The following is a 24,133-nucleotide window of genomic DNA, read 5'->3' on the forward strand; positions in this document are numbered from 1 at the left end:
TATGTTGAACTTATATTTGATTCAGATTATCTGATCCATTTTCATTGTAGAACCACATATTAATTTTCTCTTAATGTGGTTTACCTTAAATCTGAATTCTAGATGTTTCTGGAAATTTCCCTTTTCTCCTTTTAGGGGAGATCCTTTTCGAATTTTATTTCATTAATTGAGTCTTGGAAAGCAAGGCTGTTAAACTCTTAACAGTTCATTCCCAAACACTACTCAGATTATGTTACTCGTTTTCTTAAAGCCATTCAAAAGCTTTCCATTGATTTTAGGATATAATTCAAATCTTTAACATGGCCTATAAGTCCCTGTTTGATCAAGCCCCTACCTGCATTTCTAGTTTCATCTATCACCACTCTCCTAGTTCACTATGCCTATGCCATAATGGACTTATTTCAGTTTACCAAATAGGTCTGGGCCTTTGTACTTGTTTCTTCTTCTATGTAGATTATTCTTCTAGATAAACCCCTTCACCCTGTACCCATTTCCATGCCCCCAAATATTCTCCTGTACATTGTTTTTTATTTTAAAAAAATTTTGGTAAAAAACACATAATACGAGATTTAGCCTGTCAATATATTTCTAAGTATACAGCACAAGATTGTTTATGCACTTTTTCATCTTACATAACTGAAACTCTGTACCCATTGGATAGCAACTTTCCATTTTCCCCTCCCTCAAGCTCCTGGCAACTGCCATTCTATCTTCTGTTTCTATAAGTTTGACTATAAATACCTCATAGAAGTGGAATAATGCAGTATTTGCCCGCTGTGATGGCTTATTTCACTTAGCATAATGTCCTCAATGCTTGTATATGTTATAGCATATAGCAGGATTTTCTTCTTTTTAAAAACTGAATAATATTCCATTGTGTGTATATATCACATTTTTTTTTATTCATTAACTTATCATAAATGGACATTTAGGTTGTTTCTACCTTTTGGCTATTGTGAATAACGCTGCAATGAACGTGAGAATGTGATTTTTTTTTTTTTTTTTTTTTTTGAGACAGAGTCTCACGCTGTCACCCAGGCTGGAGTGCAGTGGCGTGATCACGGCTCACTGTAGCCTCAACCTCTGGGCTCAAGCAGTCCCCCTGCCTTGGCCTCCTGAGTAGCAGGACTATAGGCGTGTGCCACCATGACTGGCTAATTTTTTTTTTTCTTTGTAGAGAAGGGGTCTCACTTTCTTGCCCAGGCTGGTCTTGAACTCTTGGGCTCAAGTGATCCTCCTGCCTCAGACTCCCAAAGTGTTGGGATTATAGGCGTGAGTCACTGTGCCCAGACATAGGAGTGTGGATATTTCATAGAAATCCTGTTTTCAATTTTGTTGGCAGTATGTTCAAAAGTGGGATTGCTGGATTAGATGGTAGTTTAATTTATAATTTTTTGAGGAACTTCCATACTGTTTCCTATAGCAGCTACACCATTTTACATTCCAACCCTAACTTTGTTAACACTTATTATTTTCTGTTTATCTTTTTTCTTTTCTTTCCTTTTTTTTTTTATAGTAGCCATCCTAAAAGATGTGAAGTGATAGCTCATTGTGGGTTTGATTTATATTTGTCTGATTAGTGATGTTGAGTATCTTTTCATATACCTGTTGGCCATTTGTATGTCTTTTTTGGAGAAATGTTTATTCAAGTCCTTTGTCCATTTTTTTTAAATGGGTTATTTGATATTTTATTGTTGAGTTATAGAAGTTTTTCTATATTTTGTATTTTAACCCGTTATTAGATATATGGTTCACACATATTTCCTCTCATTCTGTAGGTTGCCTTTTTACTCTGTGGTTTAGTTTTCTGTGCAGAAGCTTTTTAATTTGATAAAGTCTCACTTGTCTATTTTTTCTTTCATTGCCTCTGCTTTTGGAGTCATTTCCAAAAAACCATTGCCAAGATCAGTGTTATAAAGCATTTCCTCTCTGCTCTGCTTTCTTTTACAAGTTTTATAGTTTCAAGTTTTTTTTTTTTTTTTTTTGGAGACAGGGTCTTGTTCTGTCACCCAGGCTGGAGGACAGTGGCAAGGTCTTTGCTCGTATAGTTTCAAGTCTTATGTTTATGTCTTTAATTCACACAATACCGTGAGATGATGTTTGTGTATGTTATGAGGTTCCAAGTTCTTTTGCATGTGGATATCCAGTTTTCCCAGTACCATTTTTTGAAGAAACTATCCTTTCTACATTGTGGGGTCTTGCCACTCTAGTCAAAGATCATTTGACTGTATACGTGTGGGTTTAATTTTGGGATTTCAGTTTTGTTCCATTAGTTGGTGTGTCTGTCTTTATGCCACTACCAAACTGATCTAATTACTCTAGCTTTGTAATATGTTTTGGAGTTAGGAAGTAGGAGGCCTCCAGCTTTGTTCTTCTTTCTCACAATTGTGTTTGGAGTTCCTTGTGGTTACTTATATTTAGGATTGTTTCCGTATTTCTGCAAAAAATACCATTGGCCTTTTGATAGGGATTGCATTGAATCTGCAGATCACTTTGGATAGTATGGACATTTTAACAATGTTAAGTTTTTCAGTCCATGACCATGGGAAGCTTTTCCAGTGTCTTCTTTAATTTCTTTCAGCAGTGTTTTGTAGTTTTTAGTGGACAAGTCTTTTGTCTCTGGATAAGTTTATTCATAAGCATTTTATTCTTTTTGAAGCTATTGTAAATGGGACTGTTTTCTTAATTTCCTTTTCAGATTGTTCAGTGTTAGTATATAGAAATGCAGCTGATTTTTGTGTGTTGATTTTGCATCTTATAAAAGATTGATGAATTTTGTATTATTTATTAGTTCTAAGTTTTTTTTTTCTTTGGTAGAATCCTTAGTGTTTTCTACATATAATGTCACGTCTGTAAACATAGTTGTATTTCTTCCTTTCCAGTTTGGATGTCTTTTGTTTTTCTTGCTTAATTGTTCTAGCCAGGCTTTCCAGTATTACGTTGAATAGAAGTGGTGAGAAGGTATCCTAGCTTGTTCCTGATGTTAGAAGAAAACCTTTTAGTTCTTAACCCTTGAATATGATGTTAGCTGTGGGACTTTCATATATGGCTTTTATTATGTAGAGGTTATTTCCTTTTATTTCTAGTTTGTTCAGTATTATGAAAATATGTTGACTTCTGTCAAAAGCTTTTTGTTTATTGAGATGATTGTGTGACATTTATCCTTCTTGCTTTTAATGTGGTGTATCACATTGACTGATTTTCATATGTTGTTGTTGTTGTTTTTGAGATGGAGTCTCGCTCTGTCACCCAGGCTGGAGTGTGGTGGTGTGATCTTGGCTCACTGCAACCTCCGCCTCCCAGGTTCAAGTGATTCTCATGCCTCAGCCTCCTCAGTAGCTGTGATTACAGGCACGCAGCCAACATGCCTAGCTAATTTTTATATTTTTAGTAGAGATGGGGTTTCGTCATGTTGGCCAGGCTGTTCTCAAACTCCTGATCTCAAGTGATCCGCCCACCTCAGCCTCCCAGAGTGCTGGGATTACAGGCGTGAACCACTGCACCTGGCCGATTTTTATATGTTAAATAATCCTTTCATCCCAGGGGTAAATCTCACTTTGCCATGGTGTGTAATCCTTTTAATGTGCTGTTGAATTTAGTTTCGCTAATATTTTGTTGAGTATCTTTGCATCTGTATTTATCAGGGATATTGGACTGTAGTTTTCTTTTCGTTTGATACGTTTGATAGCTTCTTTGGCTTTGGTATTGATGTAATGCTGGCCTCATGAAAGAAGTTAGGAAGTATTCCCTCCTTCAGTTTTTCGGAAGAGTGTGAGAAGGCTTGGCAGTAATTCTTTAAATGTTTGGTAACATACCCTAATGTTACCATCTGCATGTTTCTTTGTTGGGAGGTTTTTGATTACTGATTCACTCTCTATAACAGACTAGTTGTATGTCTGTTCAGATTTTGTTTGTTCACGATTCAGTCTTGGTAGGTTGTATGTTTCTAGGAATTTATCCATTTCTTCTATGTTATCTAATTTGTTGGCGTATGATTTTTCATAGTAGTCTCTTATAATTATTTTTTATTTAATTTTTCTGTTTTTTTCTTACTCTAGATAAATTAGGTTGATGAACTTGGTTGATCTTTAAAAAAAAAACTCTTAGTATTGTTGATTTTTTTCCTATTATTTCTGTATATTAAAATATGGTATAAAAAGTAACACCTTAATGGGATGCTTACTATGAATGGAGTGTGCAGTACTGGAAGTTGCTCTCAATGAGTGAGCAGTGAGTGAATGTGAAGACTTAGGACATTACTGTACACTGATGCAGACTTTATAAGCACTGTACTCCTAGGCTACACTAAATTTATTAAAAAATATATTTCTTTAATAACGAATTAACCTTAGCTTACTGTAACTTTTCTACTTTATAAATTTTAAAACTTTTAAGACTTCTTGAGGATGGGCACAGTAGCTCATGCCAGTAGTCCCAGCACTTTGGGAGGCCTAGGTGGGAGGACTGCTGGAGCCCAGGAATTTGAGACCAGCCTGGGTAACATAACGAGACCTTGTCTCTACTTTAAAAAATAAAAATAAAAAACTTTTTGACATTTTTATAACACTTTGCTGAAAACACACATTGTACAGTTGTGCAAATGTTTTTTTCTTTATATCCTTTTTCTGTAAGCTTTTTTGTTTTGAAATTTTTTAATTATTATTTTTTAAATTTTAAAACTTTTCTGTTAAAAACTAAGACACGAACACACACATTACCTAGGCCTACCCGGGGTCAGGATCATCAATATCACTGTTTTCCACTTCCACATCTTGTCCCACTGGAAGTTTTTCAGTGGCAGTAACAGACATAGAGGTGTCATCTGCTATGGGTAATGATACCTTTAGAATACTTCCTGAAGGACTAGCCTGAGCCTGTTTTACCATTAACTTCAAAAAAACAAAAAAAAGTTTATACTTTAAAATAACAGTAAAAAGTATAGTATAGTGAATACATAAACCAGTAACATAGTTGTTTATTATCATTATCAAGTATTATGTACTATATATGATTCTATGTGCTATACTTTTATATTACTGGCAGTGCAGTAGGTTTGTTTATACCAGCATCACCAAAAATTTGTGAATAATGTGTTGTGCTACAATGTTACAGTGGCTAAGATGTCACTAGATGATAGGAGTTATTCAGCTCAGGACCACCTTGGTATAATATATGTGGTCATTGTTGATGGAAACATTGTTATGAGGAGCATGACTGTATCTGTGACTTTTCCAGTTTTCCTTCTGTTATTGTTTAGTTTTTGCTTCATTTTATTTTGGTTGGGAAGGATACTTAATATGATTTCAGTCATCTTAAGTTTAAGACTTTTTTATGGCGTAATATGTGCTATATCATAGAATATTCTCTGCATTTGAGAAGAGTGTGTATTCTGCTGTGGTAGAATGGATGTTCAGTATATGTCTGTTAGATCTATTTGATTGATAGCATTGTTCAAGTCCTCAGTTTCCATATTGATCATCTGGTCTGGATATTTCTATTCGTTATTGAAAATGGGGTGTTGAAATCTCCCACTATAATTATGTTGGTGTCTGTTTTTCCCTTCAGTTTTGTCAATGTTTGCTTCATATATTTGGGTACTTCAGTATTGGATGCATATATATTTGTGGATATCTTCCTGGTGAATTGACCATTTTATCATTATATAATGTCTTTCTTTATCTCCTGTGACAATTTTTTACTTAAACTCTATTTCGTTTGATATAAATATGGCACCCCCTACTTTCCTTTTATTACCATTCCCATGGAGTATCTTTTTTTTTTTTCTTTTTGAAGTGATTTTACTTTTATTTGCTTCACTTTAAGCCAATCATGAAATTTCACAGTGATTTCTGGGGTGGAGGCAGAAAGAAGGTGGTGGTAAGAATCATTGAGGCTCTGGCCTAGTTGGCCAAAGAGGTGCAGGCAGGGTAGACCCTCACCGGGGCACCTGGAGGAGTATTGACTGCCCTGGCAGCAGGTAAATGATGTTCTGAGAGTGTGAGAGCTGGTACTCAATGTCCTCTGTGACTTCCATCTTGCACAGTTCAATCAGGCTGTCACCCACAGTGGCCAGTGAGTTGGCAATCAGCTAAGCTGCCTTGGAGTCACCCTTGGCAGAGATGATGACCTCCTGTTCCTGCTGCTCAGCCTTTTCCACCACAATTCTGGCCCTGTCTGCTTCCTGCTGAGCCATGTGTTTGGCTTCCACCACTTCTGTGACTCCTCCTGAAGGTAAGATGCATCAAGGACACGTTATTCAGGATAAACCCAAAGGTGGCTGCTCACTCCGTAAGTCCATCACTCACCTGTGTGGAGACCAGCTCTCTTGGGGTGATTTGTTCTCCAGCATCAGAGCAAGTCACCACTGACTTGAGGATTTCTGTGATGACAGGTGGCAGCACATGCTCATCATAGTCCTCTCTGATACTGATGAAGATGTGAGGAAGCTGGCTAGAGACAGGCTGGAAGAGGATGTGCAGTGACACTGACATTCCGTAAATTTTTGCTACCAGTGATGATTGGCATGTTGTATGGTCAAGAGTGACAGTCAAAGATCATTGGTTTCCGTACCCAGGGGATGAGAAAGTGAGTCCCTGTCTCTACCAGTGTTATGTGCTCCGTGGGATCGATCAAAGACAATAGCTCTTTACCCAGCATCCACATTATATGAGGCAGAGTTCACCACACTTTGTGCTATGGCTAAGGCCAGGTCAAACTTGCTGATGGACTAAAACCCTTTGGCAGCTGTGTTTCCTTCTGCTGGACCCTCTCACACCTGCTTCCACTCTGACCTCCACATGAATTCCCCAGCTATACATTGGGGTATCTTTTTCTATCCTTTCGTTTTCAGACTTTGCATGTCCATAAATCTAAAGTGAGTCTATTGTAATCAGCATATAATTGGATCTTGTTTTTATATCCATTCACCTACTTTATGTCTTTTGGTTGGGAAGTTTAATCCATTTAAATTTAAAGCAATTACTGATAGGAAAGGACTTACTGTCAACATTTTCTTATATGTTTTCTGTCTTGTAGTCCCCCTACACTTCCTATTTTACTTCCTCTGTGTGTGTGTGTGTGTGTGTGTGTGTGTATGTGTGTGTGTCTGTGCATGCGTGCTTGTAGTGATATACTTTGATTCCTTTTTTTTCTTTTTCTTTTTTTAAGAGACAGGCTCTTACTAAGCGGCCCAGGCTGGTCTTGAATTCCCTAGTTCAAGTGATCCTTCTGCCTCAGCCTCCTGAGTAGCTGGGATGACAGGTGTGCACCACTGCATTCGGCTCTTTTCTAATTTTTAAAAAATTTATAACCTGTGGTTTCCGTAAGACATCTTATAGTTATATGAATCTATTTTAAGCTGATAACAATCTAACTTCAATCACATACAAATACTCTTTTACTTCCCTCCACCCCCAAACGTTTTTTTGTTATTGGTGTCACAAATTATATTTTTTAAAATTTTGTATTCATTTACATATTTTATAGAGTATTTTGTATATAATTTTATATATTTATCTCATATCTAAATATATATTTAGATATCAATATATACAGGGAAATAGATATTATCTTCCCACCTGCTAACATAGTATCAGTTCTGCAGCCCATGGATCATGGAATAATTTCAAATTTCAAGTCTTGTTATTCAAGAAATACATTTCATAAGGCTATAGCTGCCATATGTAGTGATTCTTCTGATGGATTTTGGCAAAGTACGTTGAAAACCATCTGGAAAGGACTCACCATTCTAAGATGCCATGAAGAACACTCATGATTCATGGGAGGAGGTCAAGATATCAACATTAATAGGAGTTTGGAAGAAGCTGATTTCAACCTTCATGGATGACTTTGAGGAGTTCAGGACTTTAGTGGAGGAGGTAACTGCAGATCTGGTAGAAATAGCAAAAGAATTAGAAGAGGAGCCTGAAGGCGTGACCAAATTGCTGCAGTCTCATAAAACTTGGATGGAAGAGCAAATAAAGTGGTTTCTTGAGATGTAATCTATTGCTGATGAAGATGCTATGCGTAAACATGGTTGAAATGACAAAAAAAGGATTTAGAATGTGACATAAACTTAATTGATAAAACAGTGGCAGGGTTTGAGAGAATTGACTCCAACTGTAAAAGAAGTTCTAGTGTGGGTAAAATACTATCAAACAGCATCATATGTTACAGCAAAACTTTTCATGAAAGGAAGTTAATCGATGCAGCAAGCTGTATTGTGTGTGTGTGTGTGTGTGTTGTTTTGTTTTTTTAAGGGATGGTCTTGCTCTGTCACTCAGGCTGAAGTGCAGTGGCACACTCTTAGTTTACTGTGGCCTTGAACTCCTGGGCACAAGCAAATTTTCTACTGTCTCTGCCAGCCCTTAGATAGCAAGACCAACCCCTCCCCTTCCTCCTTCTCTTCAGTCTGTTCAACATGAAGACAGTGAGGAAGATGATCCACTTTCACTTAATGAATAGTAAATATATTTTGGATTTCTTAATAACATTTTCTTTTCTCTAGTTTATTGTGGGAAATGTATGTATAATGCACATAATGTACAAAAGATTTGTTAATCAATGGTTTATGTTATCAGTAAGGTTTCTCGTCAACAGTAAGCTAGTAGTAAGTTTTTGGAGAGTCAAAAGCTATACCTAGATTTTTGACGTGTGGAAGGGTTGGTACCCTAACCCCCCCACCCCCATTATTCAAGAGTCAATTATATGTAAATATTAAGTTTATACCCTTGGAACCACCACCACCCAGATCCAGATAGTGAATATTTCTTGCACCTCAGAAGCCTCTCTCATTCCCCCTACTAGCTATTTAATCTCCCCTCTGAAACCACTGTTTTGACCTTTGTCACCTTGGATTGCATTTGTGTATTTTGACCTTTGTATAATTGAAATCATACATTGTATACTGTGTTTAACTTCTTTCACTCAATATTATGTCTTTGAGATTCAGTAATTCATTCATTCTAATTGCTATGTAGAATTCTATTATATGAAAATACCATAAATTACCCATTCTACTGGTGATAGATATTTGGGTTCTTTCTAGTGTTATCAAGCTGCTGTGAACATTCTTGTACACGTTTTTGGCGTACATAAACATTCTTCTTTTGACCTTCAAGTGGAGCTGCTGAATCATAGCATAAAGATATATGTTTGTTTAGAGTTAGCAGGTGTAGCAAAACATTTTTATAAAATGGTCGAACCAATTCACTTCTACCAGTAGAACAGGGTTCCAGTTACTCCCTATCCTTGCCATCACTTAATCTGGTTAATCTTTTCAATTTTAGCCATATTCCTGATCCTTTCTGAATTTCCTTTTTTTTTTTCTTAAAATGAATTCAGGTTCCAAAGTTCATTTTGAATTTAGGCCTCATAACGGGCTGGAAATCTTTTTTATAACTTGGTAGCCATCTGCATTCTTATTTCAGATTGATTGTCCAAACTTATCAAATTTTCTTAGCTGCATTGAGGATACCTCTGGTATAGTTTACCGTATCTGTATTTTTTCATTTTTTTCCAGTTTAAGGTTCCTTTGAAAAAATATTTTTATAGTGTTGACTTAGGAAATATATAATAATGAAATGCAGTTACAAATTCACTATGGCATTTTTGAATTCATGTGACTTAAAATGATTTTTTTCTCTTAAGTGACAGAGTCTTGCTGTGTCTCCCAGGTTGGAATGCAGTGATATGACCATAGCTCAATGTTAAGCTTGAACTCCTAGGCTCAAGTGATCCTCCCACTCACCTCAGCTTCCCGAGTGCTGGGACTACAGGCACACGTCACCATGTTTGGCTAATTTTTTTTTTTTCACTTTTTGAAGAAATGGGGTCTCATTTTGTTGCCCAGGCTGTTCTTGAACTCCTGGCCTCATGTGATTCTTCTGCCTTGGCCTCCTAAAGCACTGGGATTACAGGTGTGAGCCAACTTGACAGCCTATATTATTTATTTTATTTTTTATTATTATCATTTTTATAGATGGGGTCTCACTGTGTTGCCCAGACTGGTCTTGAACTCTTGGGCTCAAGCAGTCCTCCCACCTCAGTCTCCCAAAGTGCTGGGATTACAGGTATGAGCTACTTACACTGGCTGATTCTGTATTTTTTTTTATTAAATCACCAAACCTCCTCTGTTGACATTTTAAAAGTAATGTTATTTATCTTTACAATATTAGTTGGTCAGAATTGATGATGCTTCTTGTTCGTATGGATTTTTAGTAGTATTGCTAAGGCATCTCGGGTTTATTAGTTGGGAACCACTGAAAGGGATATGATTTAGCCTTTACTTTCTTAGTTTAATGACAAATATTTTTATTATCCAAGGGGGCAAATTCAGTGCCACATCACACTTTTTCTTTTAAATCTTAAAATTACCTCAGATTTTTTTTTTGTTTTAAGAAAACTGGAATGCAATTATATATTAAATAAATTTTAACTGCCATCTTGTTGCATGTGTCTGATTCATGTGAGTGAATAGTGTGTCACTTCAAAAAAAACCTGATTCTTTTTTTTGGTGGACTATTTTGTGTATGGTGAAAGTTCATGGATATTTTGATCACATTAAGTATTTTTTCAACTAAGAAAAAAATCCTCTGCTTATTTCAAGTGTGGTGATCAGAAATGGCTGGCTTCTCTGGATTATATATGTTAATGTTACACTTTAAATATATCAGAGAGAAAGCATATAACATGATTCTCTGCCTGCCATATGATTCATAATAAGGTAAAACTATAATCCAGAACAAATAAAACTGGAAGAGCTAGAAGCAGGAGTAGATACATATTGGTTTAAAATTCATTTTGAGTCCAGTTGTATTTATAATGTGTCTGTAGCTGTCTTAATTGTATTTGTTTTCAAACCGAATGACAGCTTGACTGTTCCTACTCTATCATACTTGAGCATAAGTTAGCTTTTACAGGGGATGATAAAGCCAAAAGTTTACGAAAAGTGATCCCTGGAAGTTCTTTCATATACTTCTATGATAAAGCTTTAAAATATTTCCAGTCATATTCTTCATAGTTATGGACATACTATAAACACAGTTTGACTCAAAATGAATTTTAAATCAGATATTGTTATTATATGATATGTACCTGCTCCTGCTTCTTCTAGCTGTTGCAGTTTTATTTGTTCTGGATTATAGTTATTGCCTTATGAGTATTATGGCAGGCAGAGAATCATGTTATATACTTTCTCTGTTTTCCCTGTTGGCATGTTTGTATGTGTAACTAGGGAAGGCATACTTAAGGATAATACTTAGACTTGATAGAATTTTTTTCTGACTTCACTGCATTTAGTCAATAAAGTTTTATGAATTCTATCACATTATGACGGAATCTCTCCTTTATTTTTCATCCCCCTTTGTTACAGTTCAAGGATTTCTTTCATTAATTAAAATAATTCCCTGATTTCCATATGTTCGTTTCTTTCTTCCTTTAGTCCATCTTTTCTATGTAGTTGCCCTGTAGTGATTTTTCTAAAACACACATCTCCTCATGTGCCTTTCAGTGGCTCTGTATTTCCTCTATTCCATTTGATAAACCTTTTCTTGCTTTGGCTTTCTAGAAAACTCCTACACAACTTCCAGGATCCCATGTAAATATTTCCTCTTCTATGAAGCCTTTCCTAACCTTTCTGGACATACAGTTAAGTTGAATCATCTGCTACGATCCCATAAAATTTTGTATATGCTTTAAACATGGATTTTAACACATCTTACCCTTTGTGTTTCAGATTTTCCTTGTGAATGTTAACTCCTCACGCTTAGAGAGCAGGTCTTATTCCTCTCTAGATTCTTTATTCTAGCACAGTGTTTGGCACAGAGTAGTCCTTGTTGAGGAAACAAATGGCTCAATAAATGAGTATATGAATATATGTGTATATATTCATCCATTATAGGAAATTTTAAAAATGTACATTCATTAAAGTTTATGTGACCAGCAATAGAATTATTATAGATATAACTCATTTCAGTGTTACTGGAATTATATAAATAATATTTTTTCTGTAGCTGTATACATATAAATAATACAATGCAAAGAGATGCTCAATCAGATTATGCACCTTTTCCACGTTATTACCAGGAAGATGCAACAAGGTTTGAAAGCCAGCCCAAAGGCAGCTAAGAACTTTGTATCACAGTGACACCTAGTGGTAATTTCACTGAGTTGTTAATGTTTTTATGGTCCTTATTGCAGTTTCATTTCAATACCCAAAACCTTCTGAATTCTGTTTTCTTACCTTGAATAAATTTAAAGAATTATTTTAAAGCATTTGTCCTCCTATAAAATGCTGTCTGATGTGAAGTATTGTGATCTCTTTGAGGGTAGGGATTATTGTATATTGTTAGATCTCTAAGATCTAGCAATGGATTTAACCTAACATGCAGCTATTTGTTTAATAAAGTTTGTCAAATCAGTGCTGTTAACCAACCTAATTTACTGGAGCCTAGTAGGCATAGCTTTAATTTTATTTTTGAGATATAGCAGAAACATATGTCTGTTATTATTTGAACCATTTATCTTATTTTTTCTCTTTCTGATCTTTCTTAAAGCTACTTTTATTATATTGGATACTATTTTAGTTTTTAAGAAATCAGGTTGAATATGGAAAGATTTAAAACATTTAGCAAGTGCATTTTCAGTCTGAAAAAGTAGTTCAGGTTATTTCAAACCAGGTTTTGTCCTGAATCTATAAATTTAGATTCTGATCTTGACTCTGTGACTCTTATTAGCTGTATAGTGTTTGGCAAGTGCCTTATCCCTCCCCCACATGCCTTAGCCATGCTTTATGAATAATAAATACTAGTTAAATGTTCTTCTGTTATTAGTACATGTGAAAAGAAGTAAAGAGTGACACTTTTGTGTGTCTTGAAAGATGCTATGAGCATGAAATGACAATGCAATTGATTATAGCTTGTATTATGGGGGAAGAAAGACAGCAAATGTTGTGTGTTAGTAGTATTGTTTAGTCCACCTGCAAACTGATGTCTGTTGCCTCCATGCCATCAATTGTGTACTCCCCAAATAATTTATTATTGGGTCATTTTAAAACCTGAATAAAGTAGCATCTCAAACTGTGGTCTCAATGTGCATAGTTTATTGTTATTTATGCATTAGAAATATTATTCAGCTTCAGATTTTTAAATTGATGTTTAATAAGTGTATATGTTTATGAGGTACAATATGATGTTTCAGTACATGTGTACATTTTAGAATGAGCAAATACATACCCATCATCTCATATACTTACCATTTCTTTGTGGTGAGACTTAAAATCCACCCTTTTAGCAATTTTGAGTGATACATTATTTCTTAACTGTATTCACCTTACTGTGCATTAGATCACCAGAATATTTTCCTTCTGTCTAACTGATCAAAGAGACCCTCTGATTGATATTTCCTCTTTATCCACGGAGCTCACTGTATGCCTTTGCCTCTGGTAACTACCATTCTACCCTCTACTTCATATGTGGATTCAGATGTTTAGATTCCATATGTAAGTGAGAGTATGCGATATTTGTCTTTCTGTGCCTGGCTTATTTCACTTAGCAGAGTGTTCTCTAGACTCATTCATGTTGTTGCAAATGACAGAATTTTGTTCTTTTTTTAAGGCTGAATAGTATTCCATTGTGTATATACCACATTTTTGTATCCGTTCATCTATTGACGGGCACATAGATTGTTCCCATCTCTTGGCTATCATGAATAATCCTGCAACGAACATGGAAGTGCAGACATCTCTTCAACATATTTTAATTACTTTGGCTGCAGACTCAGAAGTGGGATGGCCGGATCTGATGTCACATTTTAAAATGTTGTACTTAAAGTAAAAACAGAGTCTCACTCTGTCGCCTAGGCTAGAATGCAGTGATGCAGTCATGCCCCACTGAAGCCTCAAACTCCTAGGCTCAAACAATTTTCCCCAGCTGAGCTTCCTGGAATCCTTTGTCCAGAACCTCAAAATACTCACGTATTTATAATTCTTTTTTAATTGTAGGTGTTATGTTAAAGCATTTTAAATGTAAACTTATGTCTATAAGTAGCAAGATATACAGGAGTTAACATCTTTCAATTAATGATACCAGAATAGTACATAGGGAAAGCCAGTGGGCATTGTCTTGTAGTCTTTGCCATTAAATCATTTCTTGTTCTTGAGTAGCCTTATCCCAAAGTGCTTTTGTTTTTCATTTTAAAAATTTTATTAATTAGATGTTAATGAGTGTTTGCCCTAATGATATTTATTTTATTTAAAGTTTATTTCAGGTTCAGGGGTACATGAGCAGGTTTGTTATATAGGTAAATTGTGTGTCACTGGGGTATGGTGTGCAGATTATTTCATCACCCAGGTAATAAACATAGTACCTGATAGGTAGTTTTTTTGATCTTCACCCTCCTCCCACTCTCCAGTCTCACGTAGTCCCCAGTGTCTGTTGTTCTTTTCTTTGTGTCCATGTGTGCTCAGTGTTTAGCTCCCACTTGTAAGTGAAAACACGCAATATTTGGTTTTCTGTTCCTGTGTTAGTTCATTTAGAATAATGCCCTCCAGCTCCATCCATGTTGCTGCAGAGGACATGATCTCATTCTTTTTTTATGGCTGTGGTGTATTCCATGGTGTAAATGTACGACACTTTCTTCATCCAGTCTACCATTGATGAGTATTTAGGTTAATTCCATGTCTTAGCTATTGTGAATAGTGTTGCAGTGAACATATGAGTACATGTGTCTTTTATGGTGTGATGATTAATATTCCTTTGTGTATATACCCAATAATGGGATTGTGGGGTAGGATGGTAATTCTTTCTTAAGTTCTTTGAGAGATTGCCAAACTGCTTTCCACAAAGGCTGAACTAATTTACATTCCCACCAACAGTGTATAAGCATTCCCTTTTCTTAGCAACCTTGCCAGCATCTATTATTTATTTAGTTATTTTTCAGAATATTGTTTTTACTAAGGACTTTATGGTATTATACATTAAAAGACACTGATTAACTTGAGAAAAAAATGTTTCTTGCAGTTGAACAACATCCACAATTTTTCAACCTATATGTAATCTTTTTCTGTATTTCCCTACAACTTGTCCATAATCTCTGCTTTTTCCCAAGGGCTCTACTTCTGTCAATTTTTTTTGCGTTTAGAAGAAAAATTTCAAAATTAAACATAGTTGGCATTTTGTTTGTTTGTTTGTTTGTTTTTTGGAGACGGAGTTTCACTCTTATCACCCAGGCTAGAGTGCAATGGCACGATCTCGGCTCACTGCAACCTCCGCCTCCCAGGTTCAAGCGATTCCCCTGCCTCAGCCTCTTGAGTAGCTGGGATTACAGGTGCCTGCCACCACGCCCAGCTAATTTTTGTATTTTTAGTAGAGATGGGATTTCACCATGTTGGCCAGGCTGGTCTTGAACTCCTGACCTCAGGTGATCCGCCCACCTCGGCCTCCCAAAGTGCAGGGATTACAGGCGTGAGCCACTGTGCTGGGCCCATTATTTTTTGTTTTTAATAATAGCCATTCTGACTGGTATAATATGGTATCTCATTGTGGTTTTGACTTGCATTTCTCTGATAATTAGTGATACTGAGCATTTTGTGTATGCTTTTTTGGCCATATATATGGCTTCTTTCAAAAAGTATCTGATCGTGTCCTTTGCCCACTTTTTAATGGGGTTGTTTGTTTTTTGCTCATTAATTTAAGTTTCTTATAGATTCTGGATATTAGACCTTTATTAGATGCAAATATCTCCTCCCATTCTGTAGGTTGCAAATATTTTCTCCCATTATGTAGGTTGTGTGATTACTCTGTTGATAGTTTCTTTTGCTGTGCAGAAGCTCTTTAGTTTAATTAGGTCTCATTTGTCAGTTTTTGTTTTTGTTGGAATTGCTTTTGATGTCTTTGTTATGAAATCTTTGCCAGGGCCTATGTCCAGAATGGTATCTTCAAGGTTGTCTTCTAGGGTTTTTATAGTTTTAGGTTTTACATTTGAGTCTTTAATCCATCTTAAGTTGATTTTTGTATATGCTGTAAGGAAGGGGTCCAGTTTCAGTCTTCTGCATATGACTAACCAGCTACCCCAACACCATTTATTGAATAGGGAGCCTTTCCCCATTTGTTTTTGTCAACTTTGTCGAAGATCAGATGGTTGTAGATGTGTGGCATTATTTCTGGGCTCTCCATTCCATGAGTCTGTGTGTCTGTTTTTATACCAGTAATGTGCTGTTACGGTTACTGCAGCCTTGTAGTATAGTTTGAAGTTGGGTAATGTGGTGCCTCCAGCTTTCTGCTTAGGTTCTTTTTGCTTAGGATTATCTTGGCTATTCAGGCTCCTTTTTGGTTCCATATGAATTTTAAAATAGTCTTTTCTAATTGTGTGAAGAATGTCCTTGGTAGTTTGGTAGAAATAGCATTGAATCTGTAAATTGCTCTGGGCAGTATGGCCATTTTCATAATATTCGTGCTTCCTATTGAGCATGAAATGTTTTTTCATTTCTTTGTGTCATATCTGATATCTTCATGCAGTCTTTTGTAATTCTCATTGTAGAGATCTTTCACCTCCCTAGTTAGCTGTATTCCTAGGTATTGCATTTCCTTGTGGCTACTGTAAATGAGATTGTGTTCTTGAATTGACTCTCAGCTTGGACATTGTAGGTATGTAGAAATGGTACTGATTTTCGTACATTGATTTTGTATCCTGAAACACTGCTGGAGTTGTTTATCAGAGCTAGTAGCTTTTGGACGGATATTGTGGGGTTTCCTAGGTATACTATCATATCATCTACAGAGATGATATGATATGACTTCCTCTCTTCCTATTTGGATGCCTTTTATTTCTTTCTCTTGCCTGATTGCTCTGGCTAGGACTTCCAGTGCTGTGTATGTTGAATAGAGTGGTGAGGGAGGGCATCCTTTTCTTGTTCTGGTTTCAAGGGGAATCCTTCTAACTTTTGCTCAATTCAGTATGATGTTGGCTGTGGGTTTTTCATAGATGGCTCTTAATATTTTGAAGTATGTTTCTTTAGTGCCTAGTTTGTTGAAGGTTTTTTGTTTGTTCTTTTAATACAGAGTCTCACTTTGTTACTCAGGCTGGAGTGCAGTGGTGTGATCTCGTCTCACTGCAACCTCCGCCTCCTGGATTCAAGTGATTCTCTTGCCTTAGCCTCCCAAGTAGCTGGGACTATAGGCATGAGCCACCACGCCCAGCTAATTTTTGTATTTTTTGTAGAGATGGGGTTTCACCATATTGGCCAGGCTGGTCTCAAACTCCTGACCCCAAGTGATCCACCTGCCTTGGCTTCCCAAAGTGCTGGGATCATAGGCCTGAGCCACCACACCCGGCCTGTTGAGGGTTTTTAACATGAAGCATGTTGAATTTTATTGAAAGCCTTTTCTGTATCTGTTGAAATGGTCATGTGGTTTTTGCTTATAGTTCTGTTTATGTGGTAAATCACATTAATTGATTTGTATATATTAAACCAACCTTGTATCCCAGGGATAAAGTCCACTTGATCATGAAGGATTCGCTTTTGGATGTGCTGCTGGATTTGGTTTGCTAGTATTTTGTTAAGGATTTTTGCATCCATGTTCATCATTGATACTGGCCTGAAGCTTTCATTTTTTGTTGTGTCTCTGCCAGGTTTTGGTGTCAGGATGATGCTGGCCTCATAAAATGAGTTAGGGAGGAGTCTCTCTTCCTCAAGCATTTGGAATAGTTTTAGTAGGAACAATACCAGTTCCTTTCTGTGCATCTGGTAGAATTCAGCTGTGAGCTCTTCTGGTCCTGGGCATTGTCTGGTTGGTAGGCTTTTTATTATTCATTCAGTTTCACTTTACTATTGGTCTGTTCAGGGATTAAATTTCTTCCTGGTCCAATCTTGGGAGGTTGTATGTTTCCAGGTATTTATTCATTTCTTGTATGTTTTCTAGTTTGTGCGTAGAGGTGTTCATAGTAGTCTCTGAGGGTTTTTTTTTGTATTTCTGTGGGTTTGGTGGTAATGTTCCCTTTGTCGTTTTTGACTGTGTTTATTTGGAGCTATCTCTCTCTCTTTCTCTCTCTCCTGTTTTTTTTAAGTCTACTTAGTAGTCTATCAGTCATATTCTTTCAAGCAACTAATTCCTGGACTCAGTCTTTTGTATATTTTTTTATGTCTCAGTTTCCTTCAGTTCAGCTTTGATTTTGGTTATTTCTTGTCTTCCCCTAGCTTTGTAATTGGTTTCTTCTTGTTTCTTTAGTTCCTCTAGGTGTGATGTGTGATGTTAGATTGTTAATTTGAGGTCTTTCTAACTTTTTGCTGTGGACATTTAGTGTTATAAACTTTTCTCTTAACACTGCTTAAGCTGTGTCCCAGAGTTTCTGTTACATTGCATCTTTGATCTCATTAGTTTCAAAGAATTGCTTTAATTCTGCCTTTATTTTATTATCTACCCCATAGTCATTCAGGATAGGTTGTTTAATTTCCATTAAATTGTATGCTCTTGAGTGATTTTCTTACTATCAATTTCTATTTTTATTGCACTGGTTCAGTAGTGTGATTGCTATTGTTTTGATTTTTTTTTAATTTGCTAAGGATTGTTTTATGGCCAATTATGTGATGGAATTTAGAGTATGTGCCATGTACAGATGATAAGAATATATATTTTGTTGTTTTTGGGTGTAGAGTTCTGTAGATATCTATCAGGTTCTTTTGGTCTAATATTGAGTTTAGATTTTATCTTTGTTAGTCTTCTGCCTCAGTGATCTAATTCTATCAGTGGGGTGTTGAAGTCTTCTACTATTATTGTGTGGTTATTTTAAGTCTCTTTGTAGATCTCTTAAGAACTTGTATATGAATCTGGGTGCTTTTATGTTTGGTGCATATATTTAGGATAGTTAGGTCTTGTTGAATTGAACCCTTTAGCATTATGTAATGCCCTTCTTTATCTTTTTTTAATTTTTTTGGTTTAAAGTGTGTTTTGTCTGAAGTTAGAATAGCAACCCCTGCTTTGTTCTGTTTTCTGTTGACTTGGTAGATTTTTCTCTGTCCCTTTACTTTTAGCCAGTGGGTGTCATTGCACATGTGATGGTTCTCTTTTTGGCAGCATACGGTTGGGTCTTGCTTCTGTATCCAACTTGCCACTCTGTGCCTTTTAATTGGGGCTTTTAGCCCATTTACATTCAAAGTTTATATTGATAGGTGTGGATTTGATCCAGTCATTGGGTTGTTACCTGGTTATTATGCAGACTTGATTGTGTAATTGTTTGTAGGGCTAATGGTCTATGTATTTAAGTGAGTTTTTGTGGTGTCTAGTAATGGTCTTTCCTTTCCATATTTAGCACACCTTTAAGGAATGTCTATAAGGCAGGTCTCGTGGTGACAAATTCCTAGCATTTGCTCATCTGAAAAGGATCTTATGTCTCCTTCATTTATGAAGCTTAATCTGGCAGGACATGAAGCTCTTGATTGGAATTTCTTTTCCTTAAGAATGCTGAATATAAACCCCCAATCTCTTCTAGCTTGTAGGTTTTCTGCCAAAAGGTACACTGTTAGTCTATGGGGTTCCCTTTGTAGTTACCTGTCCCTTTTCTCCAGCTGTCTTTTATTTTGTCTTCTATTTCGACCTTTAAGAATCTGATGACTATGTGTCTTGGGCATAGTTGTCTTATATAGTATCTCAGAGGCATTCTCTGCATTTCTTAAATTTGAATGTTGGCATGTCTAGTGAGGTTGGGGAAATTTTCACGAATTATATTCTAAAATATGTTTTCCACATTGCTTGCTTTCTCTCCCTCTTTTTTGGGGACACCAATGAGATGTAGATGTGGTCTCTTAATGTAATGCCAAATTTTTTAGAGGTTTTGTTTGTTCTTTTTTGAGTCTTTTTAATTTTAGTCTGAGTTATTTTGGGGAACCAGTGTTTGAGCTTTGGGTTTCTTTTCTCCAGTTGGCTAATTCTGATGTTAATACTGGATTGTGTTCTGAAATTCTTAAAGTGAGTTTCTCAGCTCTATCAGATCACTTTGGTTCTTTCTTATAATGGCCATTTCATTTTTCATCTCCCAAATCATTTTATTATATTCCTTAGAATCCTTTATTGGATTTCAACTTTCTCCTGAATCTTGATGATCTTCATTCTTATCCATATTCTGAATTCTGTTTCTGTCATTTTAGTCATTTCAACCTGGTTAAGACCTATTGCTGGGGAATTAGTGTGGTTGTTTGGAGGTGAGAAGACACTGTGGCTTTTTAAATTGACAGAGTTCTTACACTGGTTCTTTCTCATCTGTATGAGCTGAGCATTCAGTCTTTGAAGTTGCTGTCTTTTGGTTGTGTGGTTTTTTTTTTTTTTTTGCTTGCTTGCTTGCTTGTTTGTTTTTATCTTCTTTGATGCCCTTGGGGGTTTGATTGTGGTATAAGGTGAGTTTAGTCAACTGACTTCGTTTCCCTTCCTTTGGAGTTGTTGGGGGCCAAGAATGAATCCCTGTGCACGGTAGCCCTGTGCTGGATCCCCAGCTTCCTACCCCTTTGGTCCAGCGTCTTTGTCCTCCCTTCATCCACTCTGAATGCCTTCCCTCCAAAGATCTGCTTAGAATGCCCCAGTCTTCCTAATGTCCCAGTCTCTTGGTGGCAACAGATGTTCATCCTGGCTGCAGCTAGTTGACCATCTTCAGCACTTCCCCAGAGTGGTTTTAAACATCTTGGATGGGTCCTTTCCGGCCATAAGAGTCTGAATTGTCTCTTCCCATATAGAATCTTAATTTGATTTTGCTCAGAGCAGTAACTTTCATAGTTTATAAACAATAAGTATTCTAGGGGGTAATGGCTTATAATGTTTAAAAGAAAGAAATGAATGGAGGCAGTAAATGATTTCTCATATTATAAAACATGTTAATAGAACAAAGAGAGAAGAAATTCGCTTTTGATAATTGTGCTTGAGAAAAATCCAAATGATGTAATATTATTGCATGTTTTGTTGCTTCTGGGTAACAGTTCTGAGTTTTTTATTGTTTCTACACTGAGATGGGCTAGGTCTCATTTTACTTGTTTTTTGAGACAGAGTTTCATTCTTGTCGCCCAGACTGGAGTGCAATGGCGCGATCTCAGCTCACTGCACCCTGCACCTCCCGGGTTCAAGCGATTCTCCTGCCTCAGCCTCCCGAGCAGCTGGGATCACAGGCACCCGCCACCACCACGCCCATCTAATTTTTTGTATTTTTAGTAGAGACGGGGTTTCACCATGTTGGCCAGGCTGGTCTTGAACTGCTGACCTCAGTTCATCCACCCGCCTCAGCCTTCCAAAGTGCTGGGATTACAGGTGTGAGTCACCATGCCCGGCCCTATTTTACTCTTTTTAATGTTGATATTTTAAATTTTACAAAGTGGTAACTGGCAGTATTAATATGAAATGTGTTTAGTAGTTTTTTCTTTTTTAAATAATGTGGAATTTGAGGTCCAGAGGCCCATAGAGGGCCTGTAATTTGGCTCAGTAATAGTTATTTAGTCATATATAGAGATTATGCTTTTCATCTTAGTTATTGTAAGATTGCAATAATGTGCTACATTCTGATTAGAAATGGTTAGTAGAGCTACAGTATCCAACTTTCACTACACTTTTTTTCTCTGAATGGAAATAATTGGACTATATTAATAGCCACTTGTTTTATAGGAGCAGAGTCCCCTATCCTCAATGTTTAGTTGCCTTCTAGAAATTATGAAGGTTTAATACTATAAATTTAAGGAATAAATTCTTTCCAAATGACCTTGAAAAAAGGTAGTAAATTCTGTAGATAAATTCTGTAGATAATGTATTGGTTAAAATTTGAGACTCTGAAGAAAAATAAAAACACTATTCCAAATGATCTATTTTTCAGGCATTTAAATGGCAGATAGAGTGCGTGTAAAGTGTTTTCAGTTTATTGGAGTGTAGCCAACTAAACTGAATGACCTTTTGCTAATTATTTCTCTCCTGGGCAGGCAAATATCCACTTGGAATTATTGCTTACTTAGGTTTGAGGTAGACCTTTTTTCTTTGTGTAGCCTTCTTGTCACTATGCCCTGGAAAATTCTAGAGAAAGATTGCTGTTAAAAACATAAAGCAAAGAATTGTACTCAGAGCAACATTTGCAATATCCATATTAATCTATAAGATAAATTGTTAGGTGAAATGATTTATGGTAATAACTTGGTTTGTGTTAACATAGAGCCACATGAATGTGAACCACCCTAGTTTCCAATGTAAAGATAGACATTTTCATGTAAAATTGAATTAATGTGTCCAAAATATGGAGGAATAAGCTCTTGTAAATTACATCTCTGACAGGTTAGTTTATCTGAAACTCTAAATCTGGGAAAACATTGAAATTTTTCTTGGCAGTAATGAACCGTAGAAAATTAACAGAATTTCTACTTTTGCCCTTGAAGGAATAACTGATATAGTACCTCTCTTCCTGCTGTATGCACCTGGAAAGCTGGACAAAATATATGAAATAACTGCTTGCAGGCATTGGGCATTTAGGCAGCGTAGACCTATGTAATTCATGAGAAATGGGAAAAAAGCAAGGTGAGCCCTGTAGATGCCCCTGATTTCTGCGTGGAGAAAATTTCTATACAACAGTCCATGAAAAAGGAAATGTAAGCAGAGCCCAACAATCCTGCAGAGTTAAAGAGCTAGGAGATTCCCCGCGACTGAGATTGGAATGTATAGGGCTCAGTACTAAGAGAAAGATTGCTACATAGAGAAACATGCAGGTATCTGAATGATGCTTTCTGCAAATCTTTGGCTGAATAGTAATCTGTACACGATTGAGTATGCCGAACAATTCGTCGACCTTATACGTAGGACTAGAATACTATTGAATTCCTTCCCACCAGAGGAAAAAGACTTTGTCGCACACGGGGTACAGTTAGTACTGAGACCCCAGAATAAATATTTTCCATATTAGTAATTAAAACTGAGTAAGTTAAAAATATTTCTTAGTTAATAATAGTAATGAACTCATTACATATTAACATAAATAAGACTCAATGAAAAATAATTTTTCAGAACAAAAAAAGTAATGAGAAAGTGGTATTCTCTTAGGTGCATTGCAAACTCTTCAATATCTGTCTATATAAAAGCTGGATTCTTATATCTCCTCCTCCATTTATTCTGTTGCAGTATGTTACTTCTGTTGAAGTATATAAAGAAAATGCCACCAAACAGCTATATAGTTAGTGAAGGGAGGGATATTTTAATAGCCAGATAATTATGGACATTCTTAATTGATAGTACACTGAAACTTGGCAAATGGTGGTTTCTTAAAAGTTTATTGCAATGTAAAACCTGAAACCACTTCAATGAAATTTTAATGTTCTGTTATATTAAAATCCATTGGTCATTTGGAAAATATTGGTTCACTTTGCTATGATATTAACAAAACGTTGATACATTACATTATGTGATATCAATAATTTACTCTGATGGATTTAACAGTTTAACTGTTGAAAAGGTCAGTGAATTTGAAGACATAGCAATAAAAACAATGCAAACTGAAGCACACACAGCAAAAATACTGGGAGCTAGGGGCTGGAGAGGGAAGGATGTTGTCTGAACGACTTCTAGGCAAATATAAAATGGTACAATGTATGTCTGATTAGAACCCCTAAAATAGAGGAGAGAGTGGAAAGGGGGAAATTTTAACGAAAGAATTACTCAATGCTAGCCAAATTTGGTGAGAACTATAAACTCACAAATCTAAGAAGTTTCATAACAACAAGCAGGAGTAACTCAAAGGAAACAGCATCAAGACACATCATAATCAAATTGTTAAAAATCAGTACTAGAAAAGTCTTGAAAGCAGCCAGAGCCAGAGAAACAAAGATACATTTTATATTTTATTTTGTTTTATTTTATATTTTATGTATTTATTTTTTGAGATGGAGCCTAACTCTGTCACCCAGGTTGGAGTGCAGTGGCGTGATCTCGGCTCACAGCAACCACTACCTCCTGAGTTCAAGCGATTCTCCTGCCTCAGCCACCCGAGCAGCTGGGACTACAGACGCATGCCACCATGCCCCAGCTAATTTTTTTGTATTTTTAGTAGAGACAGGGTTTCAGTATGTTGGCTAGGCTGGTCTTGAACTCCTGACCTCAGGTGATCACCTGCCTTGGCCTCCCAAAGTGCT

The 24,133-nt window shown here is 36.3% G+C and overlaps 1 protein-coding gene across 2 annotated transcripts in view; it reads left to right on the plus strand.

Moving 5' to 3' along the window:
• FAF1 (Fas associated factor 1) overlaps positions 1–24,133 on the plus strand; it is a 534,212-nt gene that overhangs the window by 184,083 nt on the left and 325,996 nt on the right. Inside the window, exon 1 of one of the 2 annotated variants that reach the window (XM_063712405.1) lies at positions 6,066–6,231. The exons of the other annotated variant lie outside the window; for it this stretch is intronic. Coding sequence (XP_063568475.1) covers positions 6,192–6,231 — 40 coding nt within the window. The 5' untranslated portion in view covers positions 6,066–6,191. Of the gene's footprint in view, positions 1–6,065; positions 6,232–24,133 lie in introns of those variants that run through there. 2 annotated transcript variants of the gene reach the window in all.

Source organism: Pongo abelii, chromosome 1 (assembly GCF_028885655.2).
Source record: "Pongo abelii isolate AG06213 chromosome 1, NHGRI_mPonAbe1-v2.0_pri, whole genome shotgun sequence".
Classification (NCBI taxonomy): domain Eukaryota; kingdom Metazoa; phylum Chordata; class Mammalia; order Primates; family Hominidae; genus Pongo; species Pongo abelii.